A 16,785-nucleotide genomic window follows, 5' to 3' on the forward strand; every position below is an offset into this window, starting at 1 on the left:
CATTTATTCACCTGTTTGTAAAAAGCAGAAATCTAGCTTTCCCATGAAGCTACTTTTTCCCTTTTTCTTTCAACAACTTTTCCCCTGGTGCCCTAGTATGTGCCTAGATATAGAGAAAAGTCTAATGACCTCAAGGTGCGTAGACAGTGGCAGCCCTCACTCTGCACTGTCCAGATATGTACATATTTCAGTTACCACAGTTCAGTTAAATAACACCGGTCTCCCAACAAGGTTCAAATTACAGTCCCCACAATACATCAATTGTGAATAACTGCATCAAGTATGAGTTTTCTACTAGCTCGTGAGTCCACAAATCACTCCATAAATAACAGACACACATCACAATCAGCGAGCAATCACATCACTTCTTTCAAAGTCTGCGGGTGATCTGTTGTTGGGCATCTGTTACTCAGTTCACACAGAGACAGCAAAGCAGGTACCTGTGTCACCTCCTTGTCTCCCAGTGATAAACCCACGTAAATCTAAAGAGGCAACTGGCCAGACAAGTTAAAAACGCAACAAAGAAACAAAAGAGTGATAGTGACGGAAGGAAAACTCAAGTCGAACATAAACCGCTGACAGTGGAAATATTGACACTACAACTGTTAGAGAGCCCCCAGACATACAGTGAGGGGAATTCAGTGAAGGTGGACTGATTAACATAAATGGTGAAAGTGGCTCTGATGAGAGGGATGAAGGTATCCTAGAGGAAGTGACGATGGCAAAAAAGTTCTCACTGAAGGTCACATTTCACAACATTGAAAACGCACCGATAAAATGCTGGAAGTGAATTCAAGTTTAGAAATGATTAGGACAATTTGCCAATGCAAGAAAAATGCTCCCTCTGTATTTTAAGTTATACGACAAAAAGGGCAACAAGCCACTGTTCAAAGTACTTGTGATAAGTTTCCACAAGGACACAGAACACTTTATTTCTCAGTGTTTCTAGTGGTTTGAATTATAGGATACTAAACCAGTATTAGTTTTACTATTTTTCACCTCCCTATGCATTTTTAAGAGAAACTAAGAGAGATTTCAATTATTTGATAAAAAATGTAAAAGTCATAGAAACCACCCTATCTTTCCCCACTGATTATCAAGATGGCTTTGCAGTTTCAGCTTGCACAGTCATTTTTACTGTCCTGCACTACTGTGCAGAGTGAGGACTGCTTGTATTTTATTGAGAAAACAAAGGCTTAATTAAGCTAAAGGAGGTAAGCGGAAATACGGATTGCATGCTTCAGGAACACAGCAGTAAGAACATACAGGAGTCAAGTCTGAAGGATGATTAGGTTGGACAGAGAAGGAAATGACTGGGTCGGACCATACAACAAAGGCAGCTTGAAGAAATGAAAGCACAACTACTCAAATTCATAACGAACACAAAGTCAATAAAATCCAACAAGATACTGTCACTAGTGGAAAGAGCACTGGACTAGGAGCCAAGTTCTTCCTTTGCTGCTTATGAAGTGTATGATTTTAAACACCTGAAACTTTGAAAATGGAGCAGATATCTGCACAAATTATTTCACAGAGTTGCAAAGACAAAAATGAGATGATTCAATGCACAGCATTAAAATCTGGAAAATTCATGTTTAGAGGTTATGACCATTCTCTCTAGTTGTTTCTTTCTCTGCTTCTTGTAGTGGAGCAGATGACGTTCATATACTCCCTCTGTGCACTAGTAGCATGATTCTTTTGAGTACCAATTTAGTCCCAAATTTTTGAAGTGCCTTTGCAGTACCCAAAGAGTAGTGAACTGGGAGATATCAATGGTACTGGGAGGTATGTAATGGCTAGAACAAAGAGTTACCCTCTCACCTTACTTTGTGGATAGTACAGTTGGCAGAAAAGAGGAGGCAATCCATATGAGAGGGAGAGAACAGCTATGCATTTCTCTTACTGTACCTTGTATACATCCACTGATACTTCCAGTTAGACACTGAGGCTAATGGGGCACTATATTAACCAATACGCTAAAACATGCAGATAATTTTTTTTTTTAAACTTTATCACTGATGGGAATGCTCATACTTAACCTGCCTTTCGTCAGGTATGCTCACAGATTTCTATTTGCATTCTGACCTGGAAAGTCTAGATAAGCTGTTTATTTAAATGGATTTTGTTGCAGCAACAGCTACTTGTTCACAGATAATCATATAGAAAGAAAAAAATGAATTCAACTGGAAATTGAAGAATTGGGAATTATTTTATCCATTTCAAAAGGTGTCCAATATAAAAGATAACAGTAAGATATTTGAAATCCTGTTCTTTTCCCCCAATCACCTAAAATGAGGTTTCCAACTGGAACACTGTGATGGTCTCTAAATTAATGAGATAATGTAAAAATGATAAATTTCTATTGTTCTAATTTGTTCTAAATTCAGCCAATATTTAAAAAAAAAAATTATTTATTTATTTGAGAGAGACAGAGAAAGCATGCAAGTGGGGAGAGGAGCAGAGGGAGAGAATCTCAAGCAGACTCCCTGCTGTCACAGAGCCTGATACGGGGCTCCATCCCATGACCCAGGAGATCATGACCTGAGCTGAAACCAAGCGCTAGATGCTTAACAAACTGAGCCACCCAGGAGCCCCCAACCAATATACTTTTCTTTTTATTTTTTATTTTATTTTATTTTTTAATTTTTTAATTTTTAAATACAATCTTTTTTTTTATATAAAGATTTTATTTATTTGAGAGAGAGAATGAGAGAGAGAGCATGAGAAGGGTGAGGGTCAGAGGGAGAAGGAGACTCCCTGCTGAGCAGGGAGCCCGATGCGGGACTCGATCCCGGGACTCCAGGATCATGACCTGAGCTGAAGGCAGTCACTTAACCAACTGAGCCATCCAGGTGCTCAGTATACTTTTCTTTTTAAAGAATTTTTATTTTTTCCTTCTAGAAGCCTCATTCTTCCTCCCTTAACTGTTATTCTGCTTCACTGTTCTTTTTTTTTTTTCATCCGCCTTTCTTGTCTTTCATTCTCTGCCTTTTGGAAACTTTTGTGTCTTCTCTTATCTTTTAAATATGGGTCTGTTTTCTAGCCTCTCCCTTTTTTTTAGGTAGGCTCTCCACCCAATGTGGGGCTTGAACTCATGACTCCGAGATCAAGAGTCACATGGCTCTACCAATTGAGCCAGTGAGGCACCCATTAGCCAATATTTATGGGAAATAGTTCTACATGACAGAAAGGAAAAATTACCAATAATTTGTATAGCCTAAAAAGGAAATTTAGAGTCACAGCATTCTGTTTGGAAATGAACCTGTCTATACAAAGTTCCCTGAACATCTCTGACTTAACTGAAAATGGTACACAGTCACTGCTCAGAAAAATTAGTATTTCTTTTGTGTCATTCACTGACTATTGCAACTGGCACATACATAAAAAAAGATTCATTATTTTTTCTAATTACAAGAGCAGTACATTCTCATTGTCATGATTCAGACAATTAAAAAGAGGAATATAGAAGAAAGTGATAAACACCAATAATTCTACTACCCAGATGAAATGCTACTAACATTGAGCATGTTTCCAGACTTTTTAATGCCCTAACTCACATTTTAAAAAACTGGATCGGGGTGTCTGAGTGGCTCAGTTGATCAAACGCCCAACTCTTGATTTTGGCTCAGGTCATGATCTCAGGGTTGTGAGATTAGCCCCATGTCAGGCTCTGCATTGGGTGTTGAGCCTGCTTAAGATTCGCTCCCTCTGCCCTTCCCCATTTCTCTCTCTCCCCCTTCTAAAAAAAATTAAAGATTTTATTTATTTATTTGACGGAGAGAGACACAGCAAGAGGGAACACAAGCAGGGAAGTGGGAGAAGGAGAAGCAGGCCTCCCGCCAAGGAGGGAGCCCGATGCAGGGCTCGATCCCAGGACCCTGGGACCATGACCTGAGCCGAAGGCAGACGCTTAACGACTGAGCCACCCAGGCGCCCCCAAAATTAAAAAAATTTAAAAACAGGATCAAACATACATGTAGAGCAATAATATGCATTTTCTTTTTATTATTTATTTTAAATGTAAATTCAATTAATACATAATGTATTAGTTTCAGGGGCAGAAGTCAGTGATTGATCAGTCTTATATAATACCCAATGTTCATTACATCACATGCCCTCCTTAATGTCCATCAATCAGTTACCTCATCCCGCCACCCCCCTTCCCTCCAGCAATCCTCAATTTGTTTCATATGATTAAGAGTCTCTTATGGTTTGTCTCCCTCTCTGATTTCCTCTTGTTGCATTTTCTGTAACACCATCTTATTTCCATACTTATATGGAGCTACATCATTCATCATTTCAACAGCTGCAAAGCAGCATATAATTTATTTCACCAACTCTAATGATGTACATTTTTTGTCACCCCCATCTTTATTATAAACAATATTACAATGAAGATCCTTGTGTATCCTTTGTTCCCTAGTCCAACTGCTTCATTAGAGGCAACTGCTAAAAGTGGAATCAATGGATAAAAAGATATGTATTTGATTTTTTTTTTAAAGATTTTATTTATTTATTTGAGAGAGAGAATGAGAGAGAGCACATGAGAGGGGGGAGGGTCAGAGGGAGAAGCAGACTCCCTGCCGAGCAGGGAGCCCGATGCGGGACTCGATCCAGGGACTCCAGGATCATGACCTGAGCCGAAGGCAGTCGCTTAACCAACTGAGCCACCCAGGCGCCCGATATGTATTTGATTTTTAAAAATTATACTTTAAATTTGTTTTTAGTAAAGTTATATATCACACAGGTCAAAGAATTGACTAGGTCTGTAAGATTACTAAGACAAGAAACAATTTCTTGTGTTCCTCTCTACCATTCCCCCACCCCAGGCAACTTCAACATTTTACCTACATCTTTTGTATCTACTTCAGTATCTCTAAATAACATCCTCATTTTGTTTTTCTTTAGTTTTCTATTTTATTTTATTCTTATTTTTTTTAAGATTTTACTTATTCATTTGAGAGAGACAGAGATACAGAGACAGAGAGAGCACAAGCAGGGGGAGAGGGAGAAGACGACTCCCCGCTCAGCTGGGAGCCCAGCCTTGGGGATCAATCCCAGGACCTGGAGATCATGACCCAAGCTGAAGGCAGATGCTTAACTATCTCAGCCACCCAGATACCCTTTTAGCTTTCTATTTCAGACATTATCTACAGGTGAGAATTTAGCAATCTTTCATCTTCTCATCTGCAGTCTGTCCCACACACATATTTCCCATACTTATGTACTAATAAGTAATTTGACTATTTCCCTGATCTTTGTCCTCATCCTTCACATGCAGAATAGGTTCAGGATACATTTTACCCATCATATCCCTGTCCTGTCCCCCCTCGCCCAAAAATGATTTGTTGAAAAGGAGACATCTGATACAAGCTAGATCTATGAAGGACTTACTTCCCAGGTGTTTGTAAATTGGATTGAGGTTTAATCCCTCTGGGTGGCTGAGCTGGTAATATATGAATATGAAAGTTACCACTAGCCCATCATATCAACTGAGAAGAACAGTGGTAGCTATACAATTTTTCTTTAGTAGATATGCAGGGGTCACAATCATATTTGAAAGTAGAGTGTGTGGTGGTGATGGTACAGGACTAACTTGAAGCTGTTACTAAGTACACTCTTTTTATTTAGATTGCATTTTATTTAGAGGAGTTAGAAAGATGAGGCTGATTCCCTACACAAATTGGCTTACAGTGAGAGAGAAAAATGTAACATAAAAAGAAACAGAGATGAAAACTAGAGAGTCCTTTTTTTTAAGGATATTCATTTTTAAAGTTTTCATTTTTAAAGTTTTTTTTCTAGAGGTCTAATTGCATTCTTATCCTTGGATTTTGTGAGAAACCTCTATAGCTATATGATTATGTGTATGATTTTGTATTTATGCTTAAGCCAGAGGTATTTCAGAGTACCCTGTTATTTGCAACCAACAAAGTCCTTAACAACTAGAACCAAAACTATGTATACATGATATGTATACATGATATGTACCCTGATCAGTCTTGACTATGATCTTCAAACTAACTTCAAGGTTGCTGCAAAGCACCAAAAAAAGCATAACTGGCCTTTTTCTCTCAGGCTGCTGGTTTATACCTGTCCTAGGACAGAGAGACAGGTAAATGATAAAGGGTGCTGATTGAAAAGTCCGTGAAGACCATTTAGGTAAAGTAGGCAACAACACAGATGGGAATTTGAAAGCAATATTTGCTACATATAAGAGCAATAAAGATAACACATCCACAATTAAGAATTACCCTTATGATGAGCAGAAAGTTCATGAGTGCTGAAGTGAATGAAGGGTAGAGGAGGGTTCATTATAATGGGTACATAGAGTGTTTTCTCTACTTTTGTTTAAAATGTGTAATATATATTATAATACTTTTATTTAATATGTTTCAAAAAAAGGTTAAAAACTGTCCCAGTAGGGAAAACACTGGTATCATTTCTATTTAAAGTAAATTTTTTAAACACAAAGTAGGCAAACAGACTCTAGGTAAACAATTCTAAATGAAAAGATAAAGCAAACAAAAAAGAAAAACAAATACTATACTATCTACATTCTGCTGTTTAAAGGAGTTATTCTGATAGAATCTTTTAACACTTTAGAGACATTGAAAGTTATATACAGCTTCTTTACAAAAACAAGGATTAAAAAAAACTCTTACAGACTGGAAATAAAAACTAACTTCCCAGCAATTTAAGAGATTTAGCCAATATTTGATACTTACAAATTAAAAGAAATGATTAATTCATTCCTTTATTTAAACTAATAAAAATAAAATGAGTACATTTTCTTGAAAACAGGATTTACTTGCAAGATTTAGATAACTCACAGGTGTTCCTGGTGCTACTCGGGACACAATCACAGGCATCTTCTGATCATATCCTCCCTGAACAACAGAGCAAGTCAGATATCAGTCAAATATTACCAAAATAGATAACATCTTAATTTAAAAACTGAGTAAAATGTAAATTCTAGATTACCTTTACATTGAATCCAAACCTTCCATTTTCATCAGGTTTCATTCTGATTAGAACAAGATTATCTTGTGGAATACCACCATTAGGCTTAAAAAGACAAAAGTAAATAACGTGTAATTTTTCCCATTTATAATTTCTCCTTCAAAGATATACATGATGTATGCTTTTTGTATGTTGATATTATCTATAGTGCATACAAAATCATAATTTAAATTCAAATGTTAATTCAGGAAAGTAAATTTTGACTAATAACTTGCAGTTACACCAACTAGATATAGCCTTCTTGCCCCTGCATGCTAGGCTAAATGCAAGGAGGAACAGGCATTATGAATTAAGTTATTAATTGCAGTACCCCTGGAACCCAGCTCAAAGCTCTGCACACAATAAGTGTTCCTAAGTGTTATATGAATTCACATTCCTCCCTCTTTTTTTTTTTTTTTTGAAGATTTTATTTATTTGACAGAGAGAGACACAGCAAGAGAGAGAACACAAGCAGGGGGAGTGGGAGAGAGAGAAGCAGGCTTCCCGCGGAGCAGACAGCCCGATGTGGGGCTCGATCCCGGGACTCCAGGATCATGACCTGAGCCGAAGGCAGTCGCTTAACCAACTGAGCCACCCAGGCGCCCCTCCCTCTGCTTTTTAAAAACAGCTTTACTGGGATATAATTCACATGCTATACACTTCATCCAAAGTGTATAATTCAATAATTTTTACTATAGTCATAGAGTTGTAGAAACATCACTATAATTTAATTTAAAAATATTTTCATCATGTCCCAAAGAGACCCTGTACCCATTACCAGTCATTTCCCATCTCCTCACCCCCATTCCTTAAGTCCTATTCAACCACTAACCTACTTTGTCTCTATACATTTGACTACTGTAGACATCTCACATGGTCATTTGTTACTGGCTTCTTTCACTGAACATGCTTTATGCATGCTCTTTCAGGGGAAGTATCTGGCTAATTCTTGCTTATCCTTCAAGACACAGGTCAGAGATGTTCACTTTGGGAAGTCTTCCCGTAACCCTACATCTGCATTAGTTATTTGTATATTCTTCCCTATAATCACTTCTAATTATCTAATTATTCAAACTGTCTTCCTCCTTGCTGTAGATCCAGGCCCTCTTCCAAACTCAAGGATTTTGCTTTAGCAATTCTCTACGCTTCTACATTATCAATTTTCTCCACCCTTCTGAGAAAAACTCTTATTTCTCCCCTTAAAAAAAGAACTTTCTCTGGACTCTACTTCCTCATCTATCTACTTCCCCATCTGTCTCCTTCTTGCTGCTAAACTTTTTTAGAGTTGGCCACATTTGCTGTCTCTACTTACCCTGATCCCATCCTCCCAGAGTCATGTTTTTATCCCCAATGCTCTATCAAAACTGTTCTAATTAAGGTCACCAAAGAGTTTCACATTGCTAAATCCAGTGCTCAACTGTCAGCCCTCATCCTACTTGACTTACCAGTAACATCTGACAAAGCTGGTTATTCTCTCTGTGACTTTCTTCCCATCAGCCAGTTAATGCCAGTGGACTAGTTTTCTTCCTACCTCGTTGTCTGCATCTTCTCAGTCTCCTTTGCTGGTTTCTTCATCTCCCTAATGTTTACATTTTGGAGGGCCAAAGGCTCACTTCCTAGAACCTCTTATTTAGTTACCTGCACACACCACACTTCCTTGGTGTTGTCTTCCTGTCTTGTGGTTTTACATATTGTCTACATGCCACCAAACCTCAATGTTACAACTCTAGCTTGGACCTCTCCCTTCAACTCCAGAATCATATCTGTAAATGGATTTCCAGTAGCCATCTCAAACTTGGCATGTCCCAAACTGTGCTCCTGATATTCCACCTATACTTGTGTATACCTGTAGCCTTTCACATCTCAGAAAATGGCAACTTCATCCTCCTAGTTGTCCAGGCCAAAAACTGCTGTTATCTTTGATTCCTCTCTTTCCCCAATACTACACACCCAATCCCTCAGCATATTGTGTTAGCTCTGTTCTCAAACTCCAGAATACAGCCATGTCATTCTCCTTCCACTGCTACCATCCGGATCCAAATCACCAGCACAGCCCTGGAATACTGTACTACCTCACAACCAGTTTCTTTACTTCTACCCTGCTTTCAGTCTATTTTCAATACAATAGCCAGAACGATACTGTTACAACTTAAGTGACATCATGCTGCTTTTCTCCTCAGATATGTCCTACTCCTTCTGATTTCTCTCTCACTCAGGGTTAAAAAACAAAATCTTTCAATGTTGTTAGGATTTGACCCTCTCCTCCTCTTCATTAGCTTATTTTGCTCTGGCCACACTGACTCCCTTGCTGTTCCCTGAACGTTATCAGTCATACTCCTTTGTACGTCTATTCCCTCAGCTCACCTGCTGTTCCACTAGTTATCTCTATGACTCATCAGTGAGTTCATCCCCAGCTTACACTATTTAAAGTTGTGGCACTCTTGAAATTCTCTGGCCTCTTCCTGCTTTATTTTTCTTCTTAATCTAATACGCTATATATTTAAATTATTTACCTTGTTTACTGTTTGTCTCACCCTTACCCCCAGAATGTAAGTTCCTTGAAGGTAGAGTTTTTTGCATTTTTCCCCCCTTTTTATTCCACTATATCCCCAGCGCCTATAATAATGCATGGCACATAGCAGGTACTCAGTAATTAATTTTTGCATGAATGGACAAATAAATTAGATTGTAGATTAACAGCAGGGACCATGTCTTATTTGTCTTTATATTCCCACTACCCTCCAAAGTACGCCGTAACAGAAAGACCTCAATGACTATGAACCAATGAATGATACATGAGAATCACAACACAGGTAACATCACAGTTGTTGTTAATTTTTGGTAAGGATTCTGATCTTTTTTTGACGTGTTTGTGGTGGTGGAATAATAAGTGTGGGAGAAGAGAGTGGCTGCCTCTTGCTTTTCATACAAGAGGGCTATGAGAGCAATGCTCACAAGAAACTTTTAGTATTGCCAATACCTGCTGTGGACCCTTCACTCTCTGCACCTTACCCTGATGTCCCTTCAAGTTTCCTGAAATACGCCCGTATTTGTCTGTCTTGATACTTCTTCATGAACACAGTGTATCCCTAAAATTTACTGACAATCTCACTTTTGGTTTATTTACATCTACTTGAGAAAGCAATGAAAACTCAAAAATCAGAGATTTCTAAAAATTTACCATTTTGTTGTGATAAAAGCATGTTCTCTAAAGGAAAAATACCAACATAATTCATAAATATATTTTATAAAACAGAGACTGATCATATACTCCAGGGACCTGTACTCAATTTCAAAAGATTGATGAAAATGATAGTCTCGCATCCAGAGAATTACAAAGTTAGTGGTATTCAATGCATTATTAGCATTTTTCTAAAAATGTGTGTTTTGCAAGACTAAAATCAACATAAATTTGTCAAGAATGAACTTTTAGAGCAATGATAAAAGGAAATTCCACAATTGGGTTATATCATGGCAAAATTCATGAACATATGATGAAAAAGGGAAAGTACAATAATATAATTTACAGACAAAACATATCACAGTATAAAAAAACTTCACTTCCGATTAAAACATTTCAAAGAAATGTGAGAATATCTGAAAGCTACTTACAGTAGATTTTTCAGGGGACGATGGAACATCAAATGTTTCGTTAATATGGTTTTCCAGATCTTGTTGAGAATGTGAATAATGAATTTGGTTCCAACTGTTTTTCTTTGATTGTTTGGGTGGTAAAGCTGGAGGCTGCCCATCTCCAGGGGTCTCCTGTGATCTGGACAGGAAAAAGGAAAAAAAAAAAAAGTATTTTGGAAGCTGTCTTCTGAAACTGTTATTTTAAAAGCTAGGGTCAGGGCACCTGGGTGGCTCATTTGGTTAAGCGTCTGCCTTTGGCTTGGGTTGTGGTCCGGGGTCCTGGGATCAAGCCCTGCATCTGCATCTGGCTCTGGCTCCTTGCTCAGTGGGGAGCCTGCTTCTCCCTCTGCCCCTCCCCCTGTTGCTTTTCCTGCTTATGCTCTCTCTCTGTGTGTCAAGTAAATAAATAAAATCTTAAAAAAAAAAAAAAAAAAGCTGGGGTCAAAAACAAAACAAAATAAAATAAAAGCTAGGGTCAAGCAACTCAGATATTTACAATGTCTACTGGGGGACAAGTTTTAAATACTTTATTTACAAGTGCTACTGCTTAATGAAATCTTTCTTAACTTTGAAGTTTAAGTAGTACATCGAATTCCCTACTTTATCAAATCTGTAAACAATTCTACATAATAATCAAATACACTTTAAGGGTATCACGATGAAGATATCCATTAATCTACTATAACAGTATACACACCTTTCTAAAACACTTTTTTAAAATACGGTTATCAATGGAGTCACATGGGTAGCCAGGGAAAAAGGCAGGCAAAGAGAAATCAGAATTGACAGTTGAACCATTCCACAGATAAAACACCTGGTACAATCTAGAGGACTTGTGATTGGCCCAATTTACTAAGAAATAAAACACAAGGGATGCCTGGGTGGCTCAGTCGGTTAAGCATCTGCCTTCAGCTCAGGTCATGATCCTGGGGTCTTGGGATCGAGTCCCGCATTGGGCTACTTGCTCAGGGAGGAGCCTGCTTCTCCCTCTACCTGCCACTTCCCCCTGCTTGTGTTCTCTCTCTTTCTGACAAATAAGTAATAAAGTCTTTAAAAAAAAAAAAAAAAGGAAATAAAACACAATTCACAAAAGTAATGAACTCAATACTGCAACAAAGATTAGAATCTGAGTAAGAGTGCTGAGCTCACTGAGGAGATAAAAATGGGTAAGACATTGTTGGAGTATGTAATTTAAAGAAACAAAATCCAATTAACATTAGGGAGCATAAGCCTCAATTTGTGACAGCAAGAATTGATAAAAAGAGCTAGGTAGGAGAAGCTTCAAAGTAAAAACACTAGCTTTTTTAAGAACCAGCACAGTATATGTAATAACATTACTTGTGAGTTTTTCACAAAGGCCAGAAGGGGGAACCAGTGGTTCAACTTGCATCCTAGGAAGCATGCATCCATGGAGGTTGTAGAAGTGAGGAAAGCAAGGCAAGGGGAAATAGTTCTTGGTAACAGCAGTGACCATTTCTGAGGTTATTATTTATCTCTGGGATGCCAGGAGGTCTTTGGAAAAATAAAAGAATTACTGTCCCAATGCCTAAGGTCTCAGAAGGGAGTTGACAGCTGCTGTGTCAAGTTGCATGGCTGCTGGCTGTACTATTCAGGCACAGATTTCATTGAGTGACAACAGATACCTAAGATATAAGCTGTAAGGTCTTGAGGAAGTGGAACTGCATTAGATTGTATTATTGTTCAAAAATCAGTCTCTACCCTCTCCGGCTGACATTATTAGGCTTGGCCATATGAGTTTCTCTGTCCAATGAAATGTGAGTAGAAGGGCGCCTGGGTGGCTCAGTTGGTTAAGCGACTGCCTTCGGCTCAGGTCATGATCCTGGAGTCCCAGGATCAAGTCCTGCATCGGGCTCCCTGCTCGGCAGGGAGTCTGCTTCTCCCTCTGACCCTCCTCCCTCTCATGCTCTCTGTCTCTCACTCTCTCTCGCAAATAAATAAAATCTTAAAAAAAAAAAAAAGAAAGAAATGTGAGTAGAAGTGGTCAGTTTTGAAAGGCCACTTTAAGAAACAGCTCATGATTCATTATGCTTCTCTTTTTCCTTGGCCATCAGAATAGCCATGCCCCAAACAAGAGTCTGGGTCCTGGAATGGACATGACATGGAGTAGAGCCACAGATGATCCATGATGTGCATATAATGTAAGAAAGAAATAACCTTTGTTGTTATTACGTCTCTATAAATTGGGGTAATTTGCTACCACAGCATCATTTATCACAAGAAAATGGATTCAGAAATTAGAGTCAGAGTGGTTCTTCGATACATATGCTCTCCCTAGGTAGAGAAGGTGTGAAGCTTACTTAGAGGCTCACTGCTAAATACCTGGTAGATACAGGGAATGAAGCCAAAAATTTTATTAGTGCCAAGGAAGTCACCCAGGATTAATAATAAATGGTTTAACTGTATGGTCCTCCAGGGAAGTTCCTCTTAAGAGAAAATACAGTCATTCCGAATTTTCATAAAACTCAATCATTAAATAAGTAGGAAAACCATAATGCCCACTCAGTCTAACTTTCTACATAGAAGTCTTTAGGGAACAAAATACTCTAAATTCTGATAAGTCTGTAAGGACTGCATCAAAGAACATACCTCTCTTTTTCAGCAAAGCCTTCTTTGAGGTCTACCTTCATGGTCAGGGATTCCAGGTACCAAATACAATATTTTTTTTTTTTTTGAGAGAGAGAATGAGAGAGAGAGAGAGCACATGAAGAGGGGAGGGTCAGAGGGAGAAGCAGACTCCCTGCTGAGCAGGGAGCCCGACGTGGGACTCAATCCTGGGACCCCAGGATCATGACCTGAGCCGAAGGCAGTCATTTAACCAACTGAGCCACCCAGGCGCCCCAAACACAATAGTTTTTATTCTACTAGTTTCAACTGCCAAGAGCCCAAGCCTTTAAGATCCAATACATTCAAGTGTTGCTAATCCAGAAAAATGTTCCCACAGATGAGAATAGAGACATGGACCTCAAACATGGCCTGCCGGAAGGGATTAGGACACAAAGATGGACATTCCCTGGCACAGCCTCACAGATGTGACATTTTTAAAAAGCAGTTATCAAAAGCCTCCACGACTTTACAAAAATCAGAAGTCACTGGACTCCACATCTACCAATCAATAGGTTTCAATTCCTTGCTTAGGGTTAAGTATAACCATGTAGGCCAGGTGAATAGAAAGTTTTTTTCTAGTTTTGCATATAGCTATCACACCCAGGAAACAGCCTCAAAACTACAGATCTATAGGGCATAATATAAGGTTGAGATCAGAAGGGAATGGAATTAGAGCAACTTATTCTTGGTCCAGTCAACAGCCTAATATATAACAGTTCTAAAATATACAACAGGGACAAACTCAAGCCTGATCTGTAAAGCAACATCTTAAGTGAGCCAAATCTGTTATGGGCATAACAGTGGCAATGCTCAGTTACAAGAGAGGGGTAGTACTGACATTATGGGACATTCCGCTAAAACTGTTCAAGCTACATTACTGGCACTAAAGATTAGGCATATATAGTAAAAAAAAAAGCTCCAGAAGTGATTTTTATTATGCATTGCTAAATAGAAATCATTGTCCTGAAACACTGGTTGCAAATTCATGGCTTGTGGGCCAATTTTGGCCAACATACATTTGGCCCATTATTTTTTCTTTATAAAATGTGAATTAATTGGCTACATTTAAAAAATTACATATGTATCTGGATTTCCAGAACGGAAAATCTGGAAGCTCTGGAAAAAATAAAACTGCATTACCGTTGGTCAAAGCCAAGAATGAGCTGCTGCCTTTAGATTGGGCCATGGGCATCCCAGTCCGCATAAATCCCACCCACGGTTACTTGTGAGATTCCAGTAGGTATTTGAGTATAACCTCTCCTTTAAACATTCAAAGTCTTCAGGAAAACACAGAAAGGAAGAGAGCCAAGCACACAGGCTTGGGATGGGATTTAAGCCAAGTTCTAAAGAAAAGGTGAGGAGAATGCAGCATGCACTGAGAGGATTAGTCAAGACAGAACACAGGAAAGAACACTGTAATTTCAGATTTCAGGAAAAGGGCTATCTGCCTTCTCTCATTGTTTTATGTAACTTTCTTGTTAGAATAACTTCTCAGAGAGTGATGGTCAGGTTCTCCAGATGTCAGATTGTTGTAGAGGGATAGGTTGGTCTGGGAGCTTTTATAAACTAATTATGTACTCTCCCAGTAATCCCAGTAACTGTCCTTTCTATGTCTCCACGTCCAATAACCACACTCCATCTATATCTATATATTTATTTGTGTCTCTATCTAATACAATCTATCAAAGTAATCAAGGATGTCAGCACAGACTGAAATTCTCATTTTGAACAAAGGTTATCAATTACATTTTAAGACATATTCCAAGTGTATTAACTCAATTTATGATAACAAATAACTTCCTACTTCATATCTAATGTGGAGATTATGAGTATAGTTAATTACTTACTCAATTATCTAGGAAGATGACTTTCATAAGCAATCCATGCATTATAATTAGAAATTATAATATATTTAAAATAATTTCATAAAACAGACCAGTTGTAAAAAAAGATACTATTTCTAGGCAAAAATAAAATAAAACAACCTCTCCCACACCTGCTAATTATAAAAGAATAAACAGATTATCATATACTTTGGAAGAACAACCAGGCAGCACAGTGGAACACAGCCACATTAGAAATAATTCCCCTGAGAGAAGGGACCTATGACTTAAAGAGAAAGCCAGCATCTATCAGATAGTTCAGACAGGACTAGGGAGATAGGAACCAAGGAAAAAAGTGGGCATCAGAGCTCTGGCTGACATCTTACAAGTAAAGGTAATCCTTTGGCTTAATTTAAAGATGGGAACTAGAAAAGATCTGCTACAAGGAGGATATAGAAAGAAGTATAAACCTAAAGGGATTATTTTGTTACTTACAAAAAGGAAAAACAGGCAAAGTAAACCCTGAAAATTGTGAATTAAAAAAACAATGCTGAAGATTCAACTGTATATACATACCACTCATAGAAGAATAAAGTTTATTATAATTTAAGACTAGAAAACAAACAAAACCCGTATTTTCTTGTTACATGGTAATACAAACTTGCCAGGACTGATGGCTCATTTTAAGATTCTAATGTTCTAAGATGCATACCAGGAGCTCATGTCTCATTCAACTACAGTCACTAATGCTATCCAAGTTCTCATTGGGCAGTAACCCTACTATACTTTACTTATACTAGGTAAAATGTAGATAAAATTCTGATTCAAAATTCAGACTTCTTGACATGTTGGCTAATTTATAGTGACATTCACAGTATTTCGAAGTAAACACCACTGCAGACTGATTATTAGTTAATGCTCAAGAAAATTTAAAAAGTGCATATAAACTCTCAGGGATAAGATAAATATGATAATAGAATTGAAAATGTCATATTACTGTATCAGTAGGAATCTATTTCAGAATCAAGGTCCCAGACCTGAAATGCCTGGTTTCAACCAAACTCCAAGTCCCCGACCTTAGCTCCCAAAGTGAGTACTGGAGACACCTGCCAGAGGTGGAGAGCAGGTTAGGTATACTGCAGCTACAGTAGCCCAGCGACCTATATAATTAGTCTTGCTGCCACAAGTACAGCATCAAATACAGCGTGCCCTCTGAATCCCCAAGGCTTCTGGTCAACAACAGGTTATTAGCAGTTAAGTTTCTGGGGAGTCAAAAGTTGTATGTGAATTTTCAGCTATATAGGGGTTGGTGTCCCTAACCCCCATGTTGTTCAAGGGTCAACTGTAAGTTGCTAGACTTGATCAAGATTGGCATGGGAATTGGGTTAAGCTGAGTGAGGACATTAAGTTTTCACTGGTAGTAGCTCAGAGGAGCAAAGTGAAGGCAAATCTTTAAAGACTAAGTGAAAGGAATTGATGAAGTGCGGACAAAGCTGTGGTGACTCACTAGAAAAGACTAGATGGGGACAGTCCAGGCAAAACGGCTCAGGGAAATGGATTTGATATTTCAGGATTATGAAATCTGTAGAGTCTCTTGTGATTAGGGCCTAAGGATAAAGCTAAGAATTTGGAGAATTCCTCATTGTATTCGACCAGAAATCTATACTTCAAACACGAAGACAGATAAATGGCTGATAATATTCTT

General features: G+C 38.3%; 1 protein-coding gene across 6 annotated transcripts in view; it reads right to left on the reverse strand.

The window, feature by feature from the left end:
• PTPN4 (protein tyrosine phosphatase non-receptor type 4) overlaps positions 1 to 16,785 on the reverse strand; it is a 233,895-nt gene that overhangs the window by 29,652 nt on the left and 187,458 nt on the right. For all 6 annotated transcript variants that reach the window (XM_045869013.3, XM_064586413.1, XM_045869010.3 and 3 more), the window contains 3 exons: positions 10,612 to 10,771; positions 6,982 to 7,065; positions 6,831 to 6,887 (listed from right to left, as the gene is read on the reverse strand). In XM_045869013.3, coding sequence (XP_045724969.1) covers positions 6,831 to 6,887; positions 6,982 to 7,065; positions 10,612 to 10,771 — 301 coding nt within the window. The remainder of the gene's footprint in view (positions 1 to 6,830; positions 6,888 to 6,981; positions 7,066 to 10,611; positions 10,772 to 16,785) is intronic.

Source organism: Mirounga angustirostris, unplaced genomic scaffold, assembly GCF_029215605.1.
Source record: "Mirounga angustirostris isolate CCGP_5_RB_7025 unplaced genomic scaffold, mMirAng1.0.hap1 SCAF_3, whole genome shotgun sequence".
NCBI classification, from domain to species: Eukaryota; Metazoa; Chordata; class Mammalia; order Carnivora; family Phocidae; genus Mirounga; species Mirounga angustirostris.